General features: G+C 41.5%; 1 protein-coding gene across 1 annotated transcript in view; it reads left to right on the forward strand.

The window, feature by feature from the left end:
- Positions 1-1,354: 1,354 nt before the first annotated feature.
- Positions 1,355-15,473, forward strand: part of GATB (glutamyl-tRNA amidotransferase subunit B) — a gene marked incomplete at its 5' end in the record, with an annotated part of 66,959 nt that continues 52,840 nt past the window's right edge. The window contains 2 exons of the mRNA XM_080916314.1: positions 1,355-1,530; positions 3,129-3,279. Of these exons, the coding sequence (XP_080772440.1) occupies positions 1,355-1,530; positions 3,129-3,279 (327 nt within the window). The remainder of the gene's footprint in view (positions 1,531-3,128; positions 3,280-15,473) is intronic.

Consider the following 15,473-nt stretch of genomic DNA (forward strand, 5'->3'; position numbering starts at 1 on the left):
AGAGTTACCCCCAACTCTCTTTCAGGCCCCTCAATCTCATCTCACACATCTTTCAGAAATAGATGTTTTACTTTATCCTCCACCACTACCCCAATTTGTTCTCTCTTTTCTAAAGAACATACCCTCTCAACAGCCCCCGTTTGTCAAATACATTTACCACACTGCACTACTTCAAATATTCTCGAGGTGCCTACTCTGGACTCTGGAAATACTGTGGTGAATACAAGGATCCACTGAAGCCAATGATAGTTGTTAGGTACTATGAGAACAGTTAAAATTGGATGATTAGAGTGAGGACTATTGTAGAGCAGGTTTTCAATTAAAAAAAAAATCAGCTGGAATTTCAACAAGGGATAGGAAAGGCTCTTTTTGGTTTTGCCTTCCTGAGGCTGGAACCCAGCATCTTCTACATGGTAGGCAAATGCAGAGGTATATGCTCAGCCCAGGATGAATTCTGAAGTCAGACAACAAAAGAAATCCACTGAGGTTATGTCTTTTTTCTATCAAAGCTTTCTAACATAAGAATTTGTTTCAGACACTGGCTAAGAAAAATAGTAAGTAAAAAGCACATAAAAGTTTAATTTTTTTTCAGACATGAAAACAATTTATTTTTTAAAACGTTTCTATGTTCCTCTCCCTAAAATATCAATACTATAAAATATAACAGCCATAAAGTCTTGCTTTCTAGTATGTCAATGTTGCCTGGTTATTGAACTAGGTCTATATAGCAAGCATGCAAATATGTATTGTTTGAAATAATGCACAAATTTGTGTACGAAGTGCGCGAGTAAGACAAAGAAATGCGTTGGAGGGTCCAGGAAGCCTTTGTGGTGATGGGTCATTTGTTTCAACTCACGGGTTTAAGTTGAGTATAAAAATCCTTGGTGAGTCTTTCTAGCTTTGGCTCTTCCTCAAAGAACTGTCTGTCAAGCACACATACACACAGACACACACACACACAGACACACACACACAGACACACACACACACAGACACACACACACACACACACACACACACACACACACACACACACACACACACACACACACACACACACACACACACACACACACACACACACACACACACACACAAGCTCTACTACAGTCAGGAATCTCTTCAATTCCCCGCTAGGAGGAGTCACACATGACCCACAACCCCTCCCATATCTCCGCTTCCGCCTTTCCCTAACAGATTTCCGGCAGCCTTTGAGTTGGGTTGCCGGGAATAGTAGTTTTCCGGTCCAGGTCCAAGCCGTACGTGCGTTGTGGCGCATTGCCAGAACTACACTTCCCCGGGAGCCTCGCGGCAGAGGGAGGGTGGGTCACCTGACCGGGACTTCGGCATTGCAATGGCGGCGCCCGTGCTGCGTTTGTGTTTCCCCAGAAGACGCTGGGCTTTAACGTGGATAGACGACTGGTCCTGCCACCGAAGTGGCTCTCAGACTGGGCCCACATACAACTGGGCTAGGAGACAGAGTTCAGTGGCTCAGCCTTCCCTCCACACGGCTCAGAAGCCGAGGAAAGGGTATATTTTCTTCGTACCTTTGCCTGTCTCGTGGAAGTGCGGAACGAAGATAATGGCTTCCGCAGCACAGCCTGAGGGTTTTAGTGAACTGGAGGGTGGTCACCTGTGTAATAGGGCAATTAAACCTAAATGAAAACACAAAACCAGGTCTGACACCTTTGCCCTCACACTTAAACTTCTGTCCTAAAGTAGGCATATTTGGGCAACGTATGAGTGTAAAATAGTGTTTCCTCCAGCTGTCTTCTGAGACAGAAGACTGGAATACTTTGTTCTGCTAAGTAGTGTGGTTGTCTGTGACACTAGACTCTGGCTCGTATGTAGCGAGCATTTGGTGTTACTACGGGCTAGCAATAATTTAAAGACAGAAAATAGCCTTTGTACAAAGCTCCAGATAGCAGAGCTTAATGTTATTGGAGGTCTTATTAGAAAGCACTAGCTAGCTGTGGTTTTATGATAGGCATATTTGTCTAAATCTAGGAGGATGTACTCGACTGATGAAATCTTTCCCCGACTCTGTCAAGAATTGCTTTTCCTGTACTTCTGATAGTTGCTTCAGCGTACACGATTTAAAGCGTCTTTTAAAATACAGGAACATAAGGCAATTTTTAAAAATGTTTGTTGTTGTTGATGTTGGCATTCTTCTTAGCATTTCAGTGAAGAAGTGAGGAAAAATGTCCCAAAGCATCTCGTTTCTGTTCTTTTCATAAACTAGACCATTTTCTTTCCACGAAATGAAACTGCAGAAATTAATTAGTAATTAGAGCATGCAGAATTTCTGAATTTCTTAATTTATTTCCTCTCACTTGCAAACTTTATTCCCAACATTTAAAAAGAAGAAATTAATCTTTTCCCCTTTCTAATTTGATGTAGAACTTCACCTATTGGAATGCTAAAAAAACAAAACAAAACAAAACAAAACAAAAAAACTGGATGCCCATGACCCATGAATAAAAATCTGTATAATATAGAAAATTGCTCTGGAGATGTGAAGAATAGGAACAGAGAATTTTAATTCCCCAAAGAGAACTGGCTCACCAGAGTAGGAATGGTCAGATAAAAGACATTAGTACAGCATTTTCCAGTATTTACTAAGATTTGCTAGCAGTCAAGTATGAACAAATGAAAGAATTTAAGTTTAGATCTCAAGAACTGGATGTGACTTGGAGGATAGAAAAAAGTTTTCTCTAATGGCTCACTGTTCTTTTGCACAAGTTTTCAGGAATACCATGTCATGGTAGTCTATGATATCTGTGTGACCCTGCTTCTGTAGCTACACACTGTTAACAGTGAACTCAAAATATGGACGATAATTTATTTACTAGCCATCATTTCTCTAGAACCAGATTCCTGGGATTTGTATTAGACCTAAATAAGGATGAGAAGATAAGCTTTTATTATTTGCTGAGTCATTTACTTAGTGTTTATTAACTAATAAGGCACACTTAATTTATTCACCAATAAGAGGATACATTTTAAAATATAACTATATGAAAATTTTAATTTAAAACACAAGTAAGATTATTATTTGAAATATAGGCTTATAAGAATTTATATATAGTGATAAGTGTTAACATTTTAACCATTTTCTTTCCTTTTAGTGAACACAAATGGGCTGCTGTGGTAGGATTGGAAATTCATGCACAGATTTCCTCTAACTCTAAACTCTTCTCTGGAGCTCAAGTATGCTTTGCAGCACCCCCAAATTCTTTGGTTTCTTACTTCGATGCATCTCTTCCTGGAACTTTACCGGTAAGGTGTTTTATATCATATTTTTATTAGAAAACGTTTACATCATGCTGAATATAGATAAGGAACTATTTGCTTAGGGGAATTTTACTGATTAGGGAATTAAGCATGATGCATTAATTGTTTATGAACTCATGTCTTTATAATTCTGTTTTCTGAGTGTATCCATAGCATCTACTCCTCTCACAAACACCTTTAAATGCCTATCGAACACCAGATACTGATAGGAACTGCCTGATGCAGATGAGCAGAGATCTTTGTTTAAGAGGAGTTCAAAGATGGACAGGGCAAATGTCTTTCAAACAAGTAGAGTACAATATGATCATTCTTACAATGGCAATGTGCAAAGGGTGGCTTTGGAATTTAAAGGAGGGACATGTAAGTACTGTTGTAAGAAATTATAGTAGTGTATCTAGTTAAGGAGGAATGTCTGGTAAAAAGTGTTGTCCACACTGAGAAATCAAGTAGGAATTAGACTGATACATGGAGGATTGAGGAGAACACAAAAAAGAACATATAGTATGTGATTTTACAATGTAAGAGCAATATGGTTTCGGTTATTAAAAGCTAAGAATCAGTCAGTAATGGAGAAAAGAGACCACTACAGTATAAAAGAGAGTTGGTTATTGATTTAGCCACTCATTTTCTCGTTATCCAAAAGAGCGACTGAGCCAGTGTCACCGTCAGCAAGACTTTTACTATGGCATTTTTATGTAATGAGTTGCATTTTGAAGAATAAGATGGAAGGAGCTGTGTAAATATTTGAGCTAGTATGTGGCTCACATTCTGTTCAGGAACCCTATCCTGTTAAGTGGGAATGGAGTTTCCATCTTTAGGAGCATGTGTAGACAGGGTGATGATGAGTGTGTCACAGGCAGGGACTGTCATGAGTGTGTTCTGTACTCGGAGACGTTTAAATACAAGTGAAGGCTGATTGAACTGCCCAGGCAGTTGGCAGTGTCTGCTTTACTCAGAGCTTTGATTGGATTGAGGCAGTGTCTCAGGCTTAGAACTCTTCTTAGTTGGGCTTTTCATTGTGAGGGATCGCATCTGTCCAAACCACATCCCTGGCCACTGCCTGTTTGCTGTTGGGTCTCTCTAAAGGAAGTTTTCCATCCTCTCAGTTTATCTTTCTACCAAAAAGTGTCTGCCTATGGAGGAGTAGTTCCTGTTTGCTGGAGAAGGGATATATTCTCTTTAAAAACGGGTTTTTTTCTGGGTGAAGACTCACATATAGCAGATACAGTATCTACTTAGATGAGTGAAATAGAAGTTTAGATAGCAGTTCTGCCCCTTTCCTTCTTTGCTGGGAACCTTTTGTCTATATGTTGTAGTTGACCATCAAGAGTCTCAGTGTAAGCACTTGAGCCTTTTGATGGTTTTTATTTTCTCCTCAGTTGGGAATGTGATACCTAGCAGAGTCTTAGGGTACATTTAGAAACATAGTTTTGGATAAGCAGATATAAGCAGTTATAAGCAGATAATAGATTCCTCAGTTGTCCCTAATTAAAGTCATATAGTACAGACAGTTCAAAACTACTAGCAGGCTAGCATATTTGGAAGGATGTTATGTACTCTAGAAAGTTCTTGCTCTGTGATCAGCAGGCCAGTTAAACAGTGAGTACATGGAGGATGTGTGAATATTGGATTGAGATTGCAGGAAAGGCCACCATTGTAGTTTTCCTAAGCAAGGGTTTGCTTTTCCTCATCAAAGCCAGCAGTATTCACGGCTACAGTAGTTGCTGTGGCTGCTCTCTCAGCCCCGCTGCTCAGCCTGCCCTTCAGAAGTGTTCTTCTTGTTATAGAACCTATTTTAGTCTGTGAGCTGAGGAATATGGACATTCTCATGCCAAGATATCACTTAAAGCATTTCATCCCTCTCTTTTTTGCCTGAAATTCAACTTAAAATGTTCTAGAATACATCTCTAAGACCCATGGACACAGTATTGTGATGTTTTTACTCTGCATCTGGTAACTGTAACTAATAAAGAACTTGAGAGACGGTGTTTGAAGACTGGAGTACAGTAGTGTGTTGTGTAATCAGCTGTGTCATCTTCTACCTCCGACCCACTGATGCTCCTCATGTCTGCTTTCCTTTACCAGCTCTGAAGTCTTGGTTTCATGTGCTCTGCTCCTCAGACCTCACTTCTGTTATACATGTTTTCCTGGCAATCTTTTACCTTTAAAAAGAGCTCCTCTCTCTTGTCTAGATATCAGTCTGTATTTTTAACGTTTTATCCATTTCTACATAAACAATTGATTAACATATTAAAATATAGCACTTATTTTATTGATCCTGTTCCCCCTCCCCCACAAAAAATAATCACCAGGAGAAAGTATTTGCTCAGAAAAGTGAGGAATGTATACATGAGGGTATATACATGTCACACACATACTACACACATACTACACACACACATACACACACATACACACACACACACATACATACACACACCAAAAATCATTGAAAAAGAATGATTTACTTAATTGATGATTTTGGAAAAATTGGTTAGCTATTTAGAGAAAAATTATACAGCTCCTGTGCATAAAACAATTTTTTGTATATATCTCTATCTCTACCTATATATCTGTATGTATTATACTTACAATTTAATATATATTAAAATAAATAAAAATATATTTACAAGTTAAATATAAAAATTAGACCACCAAAAAATACAGAATACTCACTTGTTGTTGGGATAGATAGGAAGATATCTTATGAGAGTATGAAGAGACTTTTGTAAGTTTTGTATTGTTTTGTATATTTTAGTCATCCAACAAGTATTTATTGACCCACTGTTTCTTTAGGAGCCTGTCATAGGCAAACGATGAAAAAATGGTTAAAGACTTCAATACAGTGATGTTTACCCCAGGACTCTTTGTAATAATGTCAGATTGGAAACAACCAGAGTTTCCCCAGTGGTGGGGGGAACGGTTGAGTAAATTGTGATAAATGTATACAGTGGAGTATTATGAAGCCACTGATAATGTTTATGAAAATGTTTTAGTGGCATAGGGAAGTGCTAAAGATAAAATTTTCATTGAGACGAATAGAATGTCTGTGTAGATAGATCACTTAATCTTCTTTTGCCTAAGTTTCTAACTTGCAAAGTGAGGGTAATGTATTAGGCTCATTGGATTTTTATGAGAATTAAATGAATAAACTCTTTTAGAATGCTTAGTCACTGCAAGTAATCAGTGCTTCATAAATCTAACCTATTAGAATTAACACATAGTGAGTGGCGACATTCATCTTTATAAGGATTCCTTTGAGTTATTAAGCACAGTTTTTGCTTTGCCCGTGACAGCAAAAGTACCTGCTGCCCACAACAATTGGTACCCTCATTTAATCTCGTAACCATAGAAACACTGCGGTCATATCATTCAGCCATAATAGTCCATTGGACAGGTATTTCTCAGTAAGAATGCTTATTCTATTTGCAGAATAGAAAGTTGCTAAGTTTTATTTTAATGTATCCTTAATTTAGAAGAGATTTGCTTTGTTCAAAATGTAGTGACATGCTGTTCAAAGACTGAAGTGTTTCTGTAGCATGCAATTGGTCTATGTGTGATTTGTTTTGCCTGCTGACCTGTTAAAAGAGATGCTGATTATGGAAGGTCCAAGTAGCCATAAGAGAAAAATAGTGCTTTAAAATATTTCAAGATCAGTCAGCAAACACTTGACTGAGTGCATTCAAAGTGTGTGGCATTACCTCCTGATTCGGTAGAAAGCAGGCTTCTACTTGAATTATCATCTCCCTTTGTGTGTGCCTTCAGTCCTTCACTCAGCTGACGCTGGTTCTGTCTACCAAGTTCTAACTGTGGAGACAGCTCTGAGCCAGGTCATCGTGCCCTCATGGAGCGACTAAGCTCACTGTGACAGTACCTGCTAGTGTATATGTACATAGTAGAAATAGAGCATGCTTTGGAAGACATAGAACGAGCAGTCACAATACAAGGCGTTTGTAACACTTACTAAGCAAAAAGTAAATGGACTGTACTCAGGAGTGCTGGCTAAGTTCTATGTCAGTTTGACACAAGCTAGAATCCTCTGAGAAGTGGGAACCTCAGTGGAGAAAATCCCTCCTTCAGATAGGACTGTAGCAAGCCTGGAGAACATAACTCTGTTATTGATAGGGGAGGCCCCAGCCAGTTTTGGATGGTATTGGGTTGTCAGTCCTGGTTCGCTGAGAAAGCCATGAAAAGCAATCCTCGTTCCTCCAAAGCATCAGCTGCTACCTCCAGGTCCCCATCCGGTTTGAATTTCTGACTTGGCTTCCCTCAATGGATTCAGGATATATAAGTCAAATATTTGTTTCTCCTCATGACTTTTGGTCACTGTGTTTTATCACAGCAATACTAACCCTGACTAAGAAGAGGATAGAAGAAAACCAGGATATAACTAGCACCGGGGGTCAGAACATGTTCCATAGGCCACTAGCACTGAGTAGGCACTGATGGCTGCCTTCTAACCTCTAGTGCTCACACCTTATGTCTGCCTGTCTTTCCTTTTCTGTCCTTCCCCAAACAAGAATCTATCAGGTGGTTATAGAGACTGTGGGCCCAGGAGTACTTGAGGCTGCTGCACAGGAGTGGGGCTCTCAGTAAACCAGTGCCTAGCCTCCTGACTGCTCAAGTGGGAGGCAGGCAGGCAGCAGACCCTGGCACGTCACAGACAGTGTTTAATGAGCACTTGAATAACTCACTTTAAAATGTAGTTCCACACAGGTCACCAGACAGGACATGGTGGACAGAGTCCTTAATACAAACAAAAGTTAAATGAGCCAGGAGGCAGTAGACAGTAAAAGATGCTTTAGAAGAAAATTAGGGACTCAGCCTGTAGTTCCGTGTCCGATGGGTAGGAAGGTGTGAGGAAGCTATCACACAGACAATACAGATGCATTTCCTAGGACTGAAGCACATGCATCTCCAAAAGGGAAGGGCCTGCCAACCACCCATCACAAAGGATAGAATCGGCCTCAAGGCAGGCATGCCATGAGGTTCATGACCACTGGGACTGAAGAGAAGATCCGGAAGCCCCTTAGAGAGAGGAAAATGAAAGGGCAGGTCATACGCAAAGGACGGGGGTCAGGAAGAAAGCAGACTTCTCAGTAGTGGGACTTCCATCTGGAGGAGAGAATTAGGTGTGCTGGGAGAATAATGGCAGTTTTAAACAGGCAGCTTCTTAAGATTTGCCTTCCCTTATCCAGGTTCCTGGAGTAAAGAGGAGTTCCAGGTAGCCAGCTCTGCAGCAGCTCCTGCAGGCCCCAGAGAGGAGGGAGGACTGGGGAAGATGGGGTGCGAACTGCAGGTGTCTGTAAGCTGCGCTCTATGAGGAGGGTACACACAGGTACAAAGAAGCCAACGCAAAGCAACTACAAGATGACAGGATGCTCTAGAGCAGAAGTGAAGTCACCAAATCCCCTAGGAGAGAGCATATTTAAGAAGCCCCGGCCTCTAATTGAACAAACTCTATGACACAACTCAGGGACTACAAGAGCAGAACTAAACTTGTATTTACCGTAATTGGGAGTCACGATCTAAACTCCTAAAGTGACAGAGACAGAGATATTAATTGATTCTCACGAAACAGCTTTGGTTCCCACGCTCCCGTTCCCCTCGTTGTAGACCTCTAGTTAGTAGCTTGGATTTGTTTCCTTTCTTTTAGAGGAAGGGTGGGAATGGTTGTTACTGTTTTGTTCCCACTTTTGTTTTGTTGCTTACATTTTTAATTGGGTACTAAATACACAATTTAGATTGCTCGAGATGGACTTTTAGTCACGGGATTTATTCACCAAGCTTTCTTTTTGTTTTATACACAAGATAAAAGTCCTCCAACGCTTTCCATCCTCTCCCAAAAGTCCAAATGACGGAGACCCTTTCTTCCCTCCATCCTCACAGCACTCACCCATATTCAAGCTCTTGATGTGCTGGAGCGCCTGTCCCTGGGCATAGTGAACTGCCATCCTAGCAGCCTGACCTCATGGACTTCCGTGTTACCCAGCTCACTATCAGGGTGGGCATGCTCTAGTTTTTAACAGACAGAAAGCTGTACAGCATGGATCAGTGCTTATGATATAGTTACAGGAAAACACGGGGAAAGTCCTGTTATTATTCTGTCACTGTGAAAGTCGTAAGTTAATTCTGGAAACGAAGTGGGCCACACTGTGTGGCTCCAAGTTCTAAACACTGTGTCTTTCATTGTAACAGCTCACCAAACCCGTCCTTCTGCCCATTTTTACGGAAGGCTTATCACACGGCAAATGGCAAAGCAGCCTTAGCCTTCACCAGCCTGTGATGGATTTTTCCAAAGGTCTTCTGGCACAGAGTATTGTTTAAAAATAGGAAGATAAATACCAGATGATCTGCCCAAAGATCTGAAGGTGGTTGCATCTAGGAACAGAACTGGGTGTGTCAGGGTTTCAGTTGGGTACCACCGCTTTTTATTATCAGTTAAAGTATTAAAGATTGATGTTAAATAAAGACAAGTGGGAGGAAGCACCTTTCAAAAACAGATGTCTTCAGAGCACAGGAGGAAAGACCACTCCCTCCACGTAACCCAGGGGGAAGATGTGACTGTCCTCTTGTAGGCACAATGTGTTTTGTAAGTTCAGGCAGGGGACACGGAAGAAGCCCTCATTGGTTTGTCCTCTTGGAGCAAACATGTTCTAGTGTCTCCTGCTCTCGGGGTCTGTGGGTGATGCAGCTGTTTGTGCTTCTCCTCAGTCTTGAAGGATAGCGTAGGATTCCATGTTGACATTTATTTCCCCTCAGCACTTTGAAGATGCGATTGCACATTTCTCAGGCATCTGGTACTGCTGATGCGGAGTCTGTGTCTGTAGGTAATTTGTTCTCTCTGGAAGTGTTAGCCAGGACGGTTCCAGGTGTGGGTATCATCTGTTCTCTGTGTTCAATGTGGTTTCCAACTTGACTGTACCCTGAACTGTAGAGGTGAATTTGTGACAGCTTCTGCCAGGGCCCCTTGGTCTTTATCGAATGAACAGTTTTCTGCATTAATTTCTCAACCTCCTACAGCTTAGGTACTACCAGAGTTCTGTCATGCACTGTAGCCAGATGCAAGGTCAGGGATCTGCCTTTTCAGAGTTGTTTCTCCCCATGACCTGAGGTGGGTGCCTCCTCCGTGTCTGCTTCCAGCTGGTGAAGTCTTCTGACTGGACCAGGAGTTTTGGCTCAAAGCTTTCTTCAGAAGCCACACAAGATCTTTACCTTCATGGGCTCAGAGGCTTGATTTCTGCTTCAGGGTGTTTTCAGTTGCCCACAGGTGGAGGTTTCAGCTGTGTTTACAATAATGATCTACTAACAGAGTGCTTGTTCTGTGGCAGATTAGCTTATTTTAACCTCCTACCAACCCAGTGAGGTAGTTACTATGGTTACCGCAATCAGAAGGTAAGTGGAGAAGCCAGGATTAAAAACTCCAGTTGTGTGGCTTCAGAGTCTGTGCCCTTGTCTCAGAGCTGCCCTGATGCCTGTGTCTGCCTGTGGATACTACATGGCCTTAAACTCACACCACAGCTTTGTCCCCAGGAGATTCTCTTATTGCAGCTGAGCTTGACTGTTGTTTGTTTGGTGTGTGCTCATGCATGTATGTGCATTCATAAATGTCAATATGTACAAATGCACGTATGTATAAATATAATGCCGTCTTCGCCTCTTCAACCCCATGTCCACTGACTGCACCATGTCTGCTTCTGTCAAGGCTGCCCTTCTGACCTGGCTGCCATTTCTTGTTCTGAATTAGTGACCCTTCTGAATATGTTTTAGGAGCACAGATAATTTATCTTCTTATTTTATCTTAGTTTTAGGATTTTATGAAACTCCATCATGAATCTTCAGACTGGAAAGGTCAGACAGCACATTTTGCTGCTTATTGGCAGGATTACAGCCAAACCAAGGACAGCATTCTCTGTTTTTATTAGCAAGGGTGCAGCCTCATTTATTATTTTGACCTAGTAAACTTCCTTCTGTGGTACAGATTGCCCTTAAATTATTAACTAATTATTGGCCTACAGTACTATAAACAGGATCCTAGGTTATTTGCTGTGAGTTGGTTATTTCCTCTTTATCAGTATCATTCTAGTTTCTCTGTTCAAATACTCTGGATGTGAAGAGGAAGAAAATTAAAAACAAAATATATCTATTTGCTAAAATGTCATAGGATTTACAAGTCTATTCATCCCATAATTGGCCAAATAGTGTTTCTAGGAGTGGTGAGAATTTATTGAGGCATCCGATTTGTTTGGAATATATGCTTGTGTGCCTGTACACACACACACACACACACACACACACACACACACACACACAGCGTGGGCTCTCCTGGTTCATTCCCAAAGTAGGAAAAAGTACAGAGGACACTTGCCCCTGGTGGCAAGGATGGCACTGTGGTTCGGCAGGTGAGTTCCTCTGAGAATCAGGCTGTGCCATTGCTGAGATTGATTGGAGACCAGTGATCTGCTTTTGTGTTGCTTGTTTGGAAACTCTTCTCTGTGTGTAACACCAAACCCCCTGTAAACACAAGGCCTCTCTTTTCCAAAACTGGGCAAAGACATAGAAGCCATTTCTTTTTCATTTGTGTGTGCAAAAGCACTCTCCTTTTTCCTCACTATTAGTCTGTCTAAAAAAGCTTTTGGGGTTTTCCAGACAGAGTTGCTCAGAATTGGTCCTGGCACCTACAGAATGAATCAGGAACGTTGTTTGCGACATTTTACAGAATTTTTATGCACAAGAGTATATATATACAAGGCTCACGTAAAAGGATAATAAATATGTTGTGATGCCCACCCCTAGGGACCCAATAACAATGCACATAGCACACAGCACATGTTGTGCTGGATGTTCATTCTTGAATCCAAGCCTGCAGACTGCACTAAAAAGAGGTCTTGTCTCTCTGAAAATGATGACGCAATGCTTTTGTAAAGTACTTTGGGTTTAATTTATTTTTGAAATCCTAATGACAACTATTTAAAGTTAGGTAAGTCAGCAGTATTTCTGCTCTCTAAACATAGCAGGTATTACTAATAGCTTGTTTTGAAGGGTCTAATCAGTTTAGAAAGACTTCACTAGATCTAGAGAGGACCAGCTGATGGGCCTTTCTGACCCTTAATTCTGAATGTAATCACAAAGTTGTTTTTAACTTAAAACTGAGGCACAAAATAACAAGTCAGGAAAACGTTGTGGAAATGAGTCTTGGGCACACTGCATTCCCATCTGTTTAGTACGTTGTCTGTTCACACTTAGGGATATTTATCTGGCTAAGTTAGAGGACAAAATGTGGCAGTGTCCTGTTAGCATTTTTTTCCCATTTCTGTGATTTCCTTTAATGAAGTCTGTGGTAGTCATAATTACATGGTGTCCTCAGACTTGATTCCTGCCCATCACTCTGATTCCCTGTTACAGTGTACTCTTACTTTTGTGTTCTAGGGATGGAGAGTTTCATCTGTATCCCTTAACGCTAACACAGGTGTGTGAACTCAGGCTTCCAAGAGTGGAGGGCTCTCTTCATCCCTTAGACTATCCCAGTGATCTAAATAGTCCTAGTGGCATACCTGGCTGTCTCTTGGTGTTGATGAACTTTTGCCCCCATTGGACTTGGTGACCTCCCCTTTGTTCATGGAGGAACATTTGCATCCTTCCTTCTTCTGACTTTGCCCCATGTCTCAGTAGGTTCTTGGAAGCCTTCCCATTCAGAAGCACTCTCACCTGCTACCACCCAGTCTTCATGCACCATTTGCTGCATGTGCTCTAACTGCAGTCATGCCAATGATTTTACTCTCATCAGTGTGTTGCTTTCATACAGTCGATCAACCCTTTGTGTGTTGTTTAGAGGAACTTCTATTTAAGATTCCGAAAAAGCAGTTCATGGGTCTTTTGGAGCAACTTGATTAAACCTTGTTTAGAAAATGTGTGTGTGTGTGTGTGTGTGTGTGTGTGTGTGTGTGTGTGTGTGTGTGTGTGTGTGTGTGTAGGAAGAGAAGGTATGAAAGAATTTTACAAACATCTAAAACTTGATATTTTCAAACCTATTTATGGGTATCTTTCTAAAACATATCGTGTGTTTTCTCTACTTTTAAATAGAGTATCTTGAACATAGGGTAATCTTTATTTGATTGCTTTAGGTTATCAGCAACATCAGTTACTGCAGGAGTTGTAATATAATGGTGCATTGAAGAGCTATTGAAATGTACAAAGCTATCTGATCATACAGTAAATGTTAGCAATAGCCTATTCTTTTTAGACTGCACAGTACAGTGTTTGCAACCATTACCTCCCTCCCTCCTCCTCCCTCTTTAAAGCTTCTGTCAGTGTATTTGATTCTGGAAGCCATTTCTTGTTCATTTCCCACTTCTGGATTTTTATTTTTGATCTTCACTAGCCCAGAAATCCAGATCATTGTGATCGAGAGTAAAATGCAAGCAAAGCTCTGCGTAGAGCCTTGTCCTACAAGTAAATTATGCAGATCGTGCAGGAACCATCCTTGAATGTGCAGATCCCGTGAGGCCGGAGTAGGAAGACATGCATAAGTCATTTGGTCTAGTCCTGTATGTACAGATGAAGAAAGTCCTGTTGTGACGGCCCATCCATGCTTACAGCCACCCACTCAGAACCAGGCTGACTCTCAGTTTAATAACTGGGTTCTGTATTAGTCAGGGCTCACTAGAGGAGCAGCACTCTAATAGAGTGACTATAGCTAGTAAAGGAGATGTATTAGATTGGCTTGCACAGTTGGAGCTAGGCAGTCCAGTTGTGACTGCCTTTATGGTGGAGAGAGTGAGAAGCTGGTGGCTGCTCAGTCCAAAGGCTGGATGCCCCAGCTCTTGCAGCCTGGCACTGCAGGCTTGGATGGCTCCCGCAGAGCCCCTGGTCTTCAGTCCACGTCAGAAGAGGGAAGAAGCTGTGTCATGACACCAGTAAAGAATGGCAGGATTAGCAGCGACAGATAGATGGACTGAGCAGCAAGGAGCAGGCACGAGGCAAACGGGAGCAGCACACTGTGCCCCAGACCTCCTCATGTGGGACCCCACAGCAGTTACTGGGTGGTTCTAGTTCCAGTCATGTTGACAGCCAGGACCGACCACCCCGGCTTCTAATCTGTGTTCTTCTATAACTGGGGCTGAAAGAACTTTGACTTTCGTTTATAGATGTCTTCTGATTTGTTTATATGCATTTAAAGCCTTGGCGTTGTTAGTGGCTGTATGTGCTGTGCATGGTGGCCTCTGGTTATGAGATTTAAATGCAGAGAAAGAGGGAAAGTGTGCTTAGAAGAAAGGAGATCTAACCTAACTAACAATTCCATGGCCTGTGCACTGCACACAACCGCGACTTCGGCTTGCCAGTATTCACCATTCAAATCGTGACAATAACAAAAACTTATTTTACATTTCTTTAGGGTAATTTTCTCTATATACTCTCTTCTAGCTTATTGATTATCTCTTTATTATGTCTATTTTTTCTTGTAAAATTTTTACTGTAAATTCATAGAAATTTTGTTATCTTTCAAATATCTTGTTTTTCTGAAAATAATGTCTTTCTTAATATGTTAGAATCTTGATTTGTTCAAGAACTTTAAATTTACCTATTTCGTAGGCTGTGTTAGTAATTATATAGTACCTAAGAGCACCTGGACGACCTTACTCTGGCACTATCTCTCTCTCTCTCTCTCTCTCTCTGTCTCTCTCTCTCTCTCTCTCTCTCTCTCTCTCTCTCTCTCTCTCTCTCTCTCTCCCTCTCTCTCCCTCTCTCTCCCTCCCTCCCTCCCTCCCTTCCACCCCTCTGATTCTGGCTAAAGTGATTGTCTTCTTTGTCTTGTACGTTTGGTTGATGAAGGGCTGATGATAGGGATTCATTAGCGGTCTGCTTGAGATGAGCCCTTTAGAGACCTGCTTTATTGGCTGTGTTACAGTGCTCCCACCATAAGGTACACTTCATTTATCTTTCAGTGTGCGGATTCCTGGATCAGAGTTAGAAAATTACCCTGGGCTTGTTTGAGAGCAGCCCATTAATCCTTAGGGGTGGCTCCTGCTAACACAGAACTCAAGCCAAGGCTTGACTGTGGTGCAAACTGCACACAGACCTTTGGGGACACTTTAGAAATAAAGTATAGCAGTGGCCTTCTTTATCTCACCCTTAGTGAGTCAGTCCCTTACGTGCTGTACGGAAATGATGTCACCTCC

Source organism: Micromys minutus (assembly GCF_963924665.1).
Source record: "Micromys minutus genome assembly, chromosome: 4".
NCBI classification, from domain to species: domain Eukaryota; kingdom Metazoa; phylum Chordata; class Mammalia; order Rodentia; family Muridae; genus Micromys; species Micromys minutus.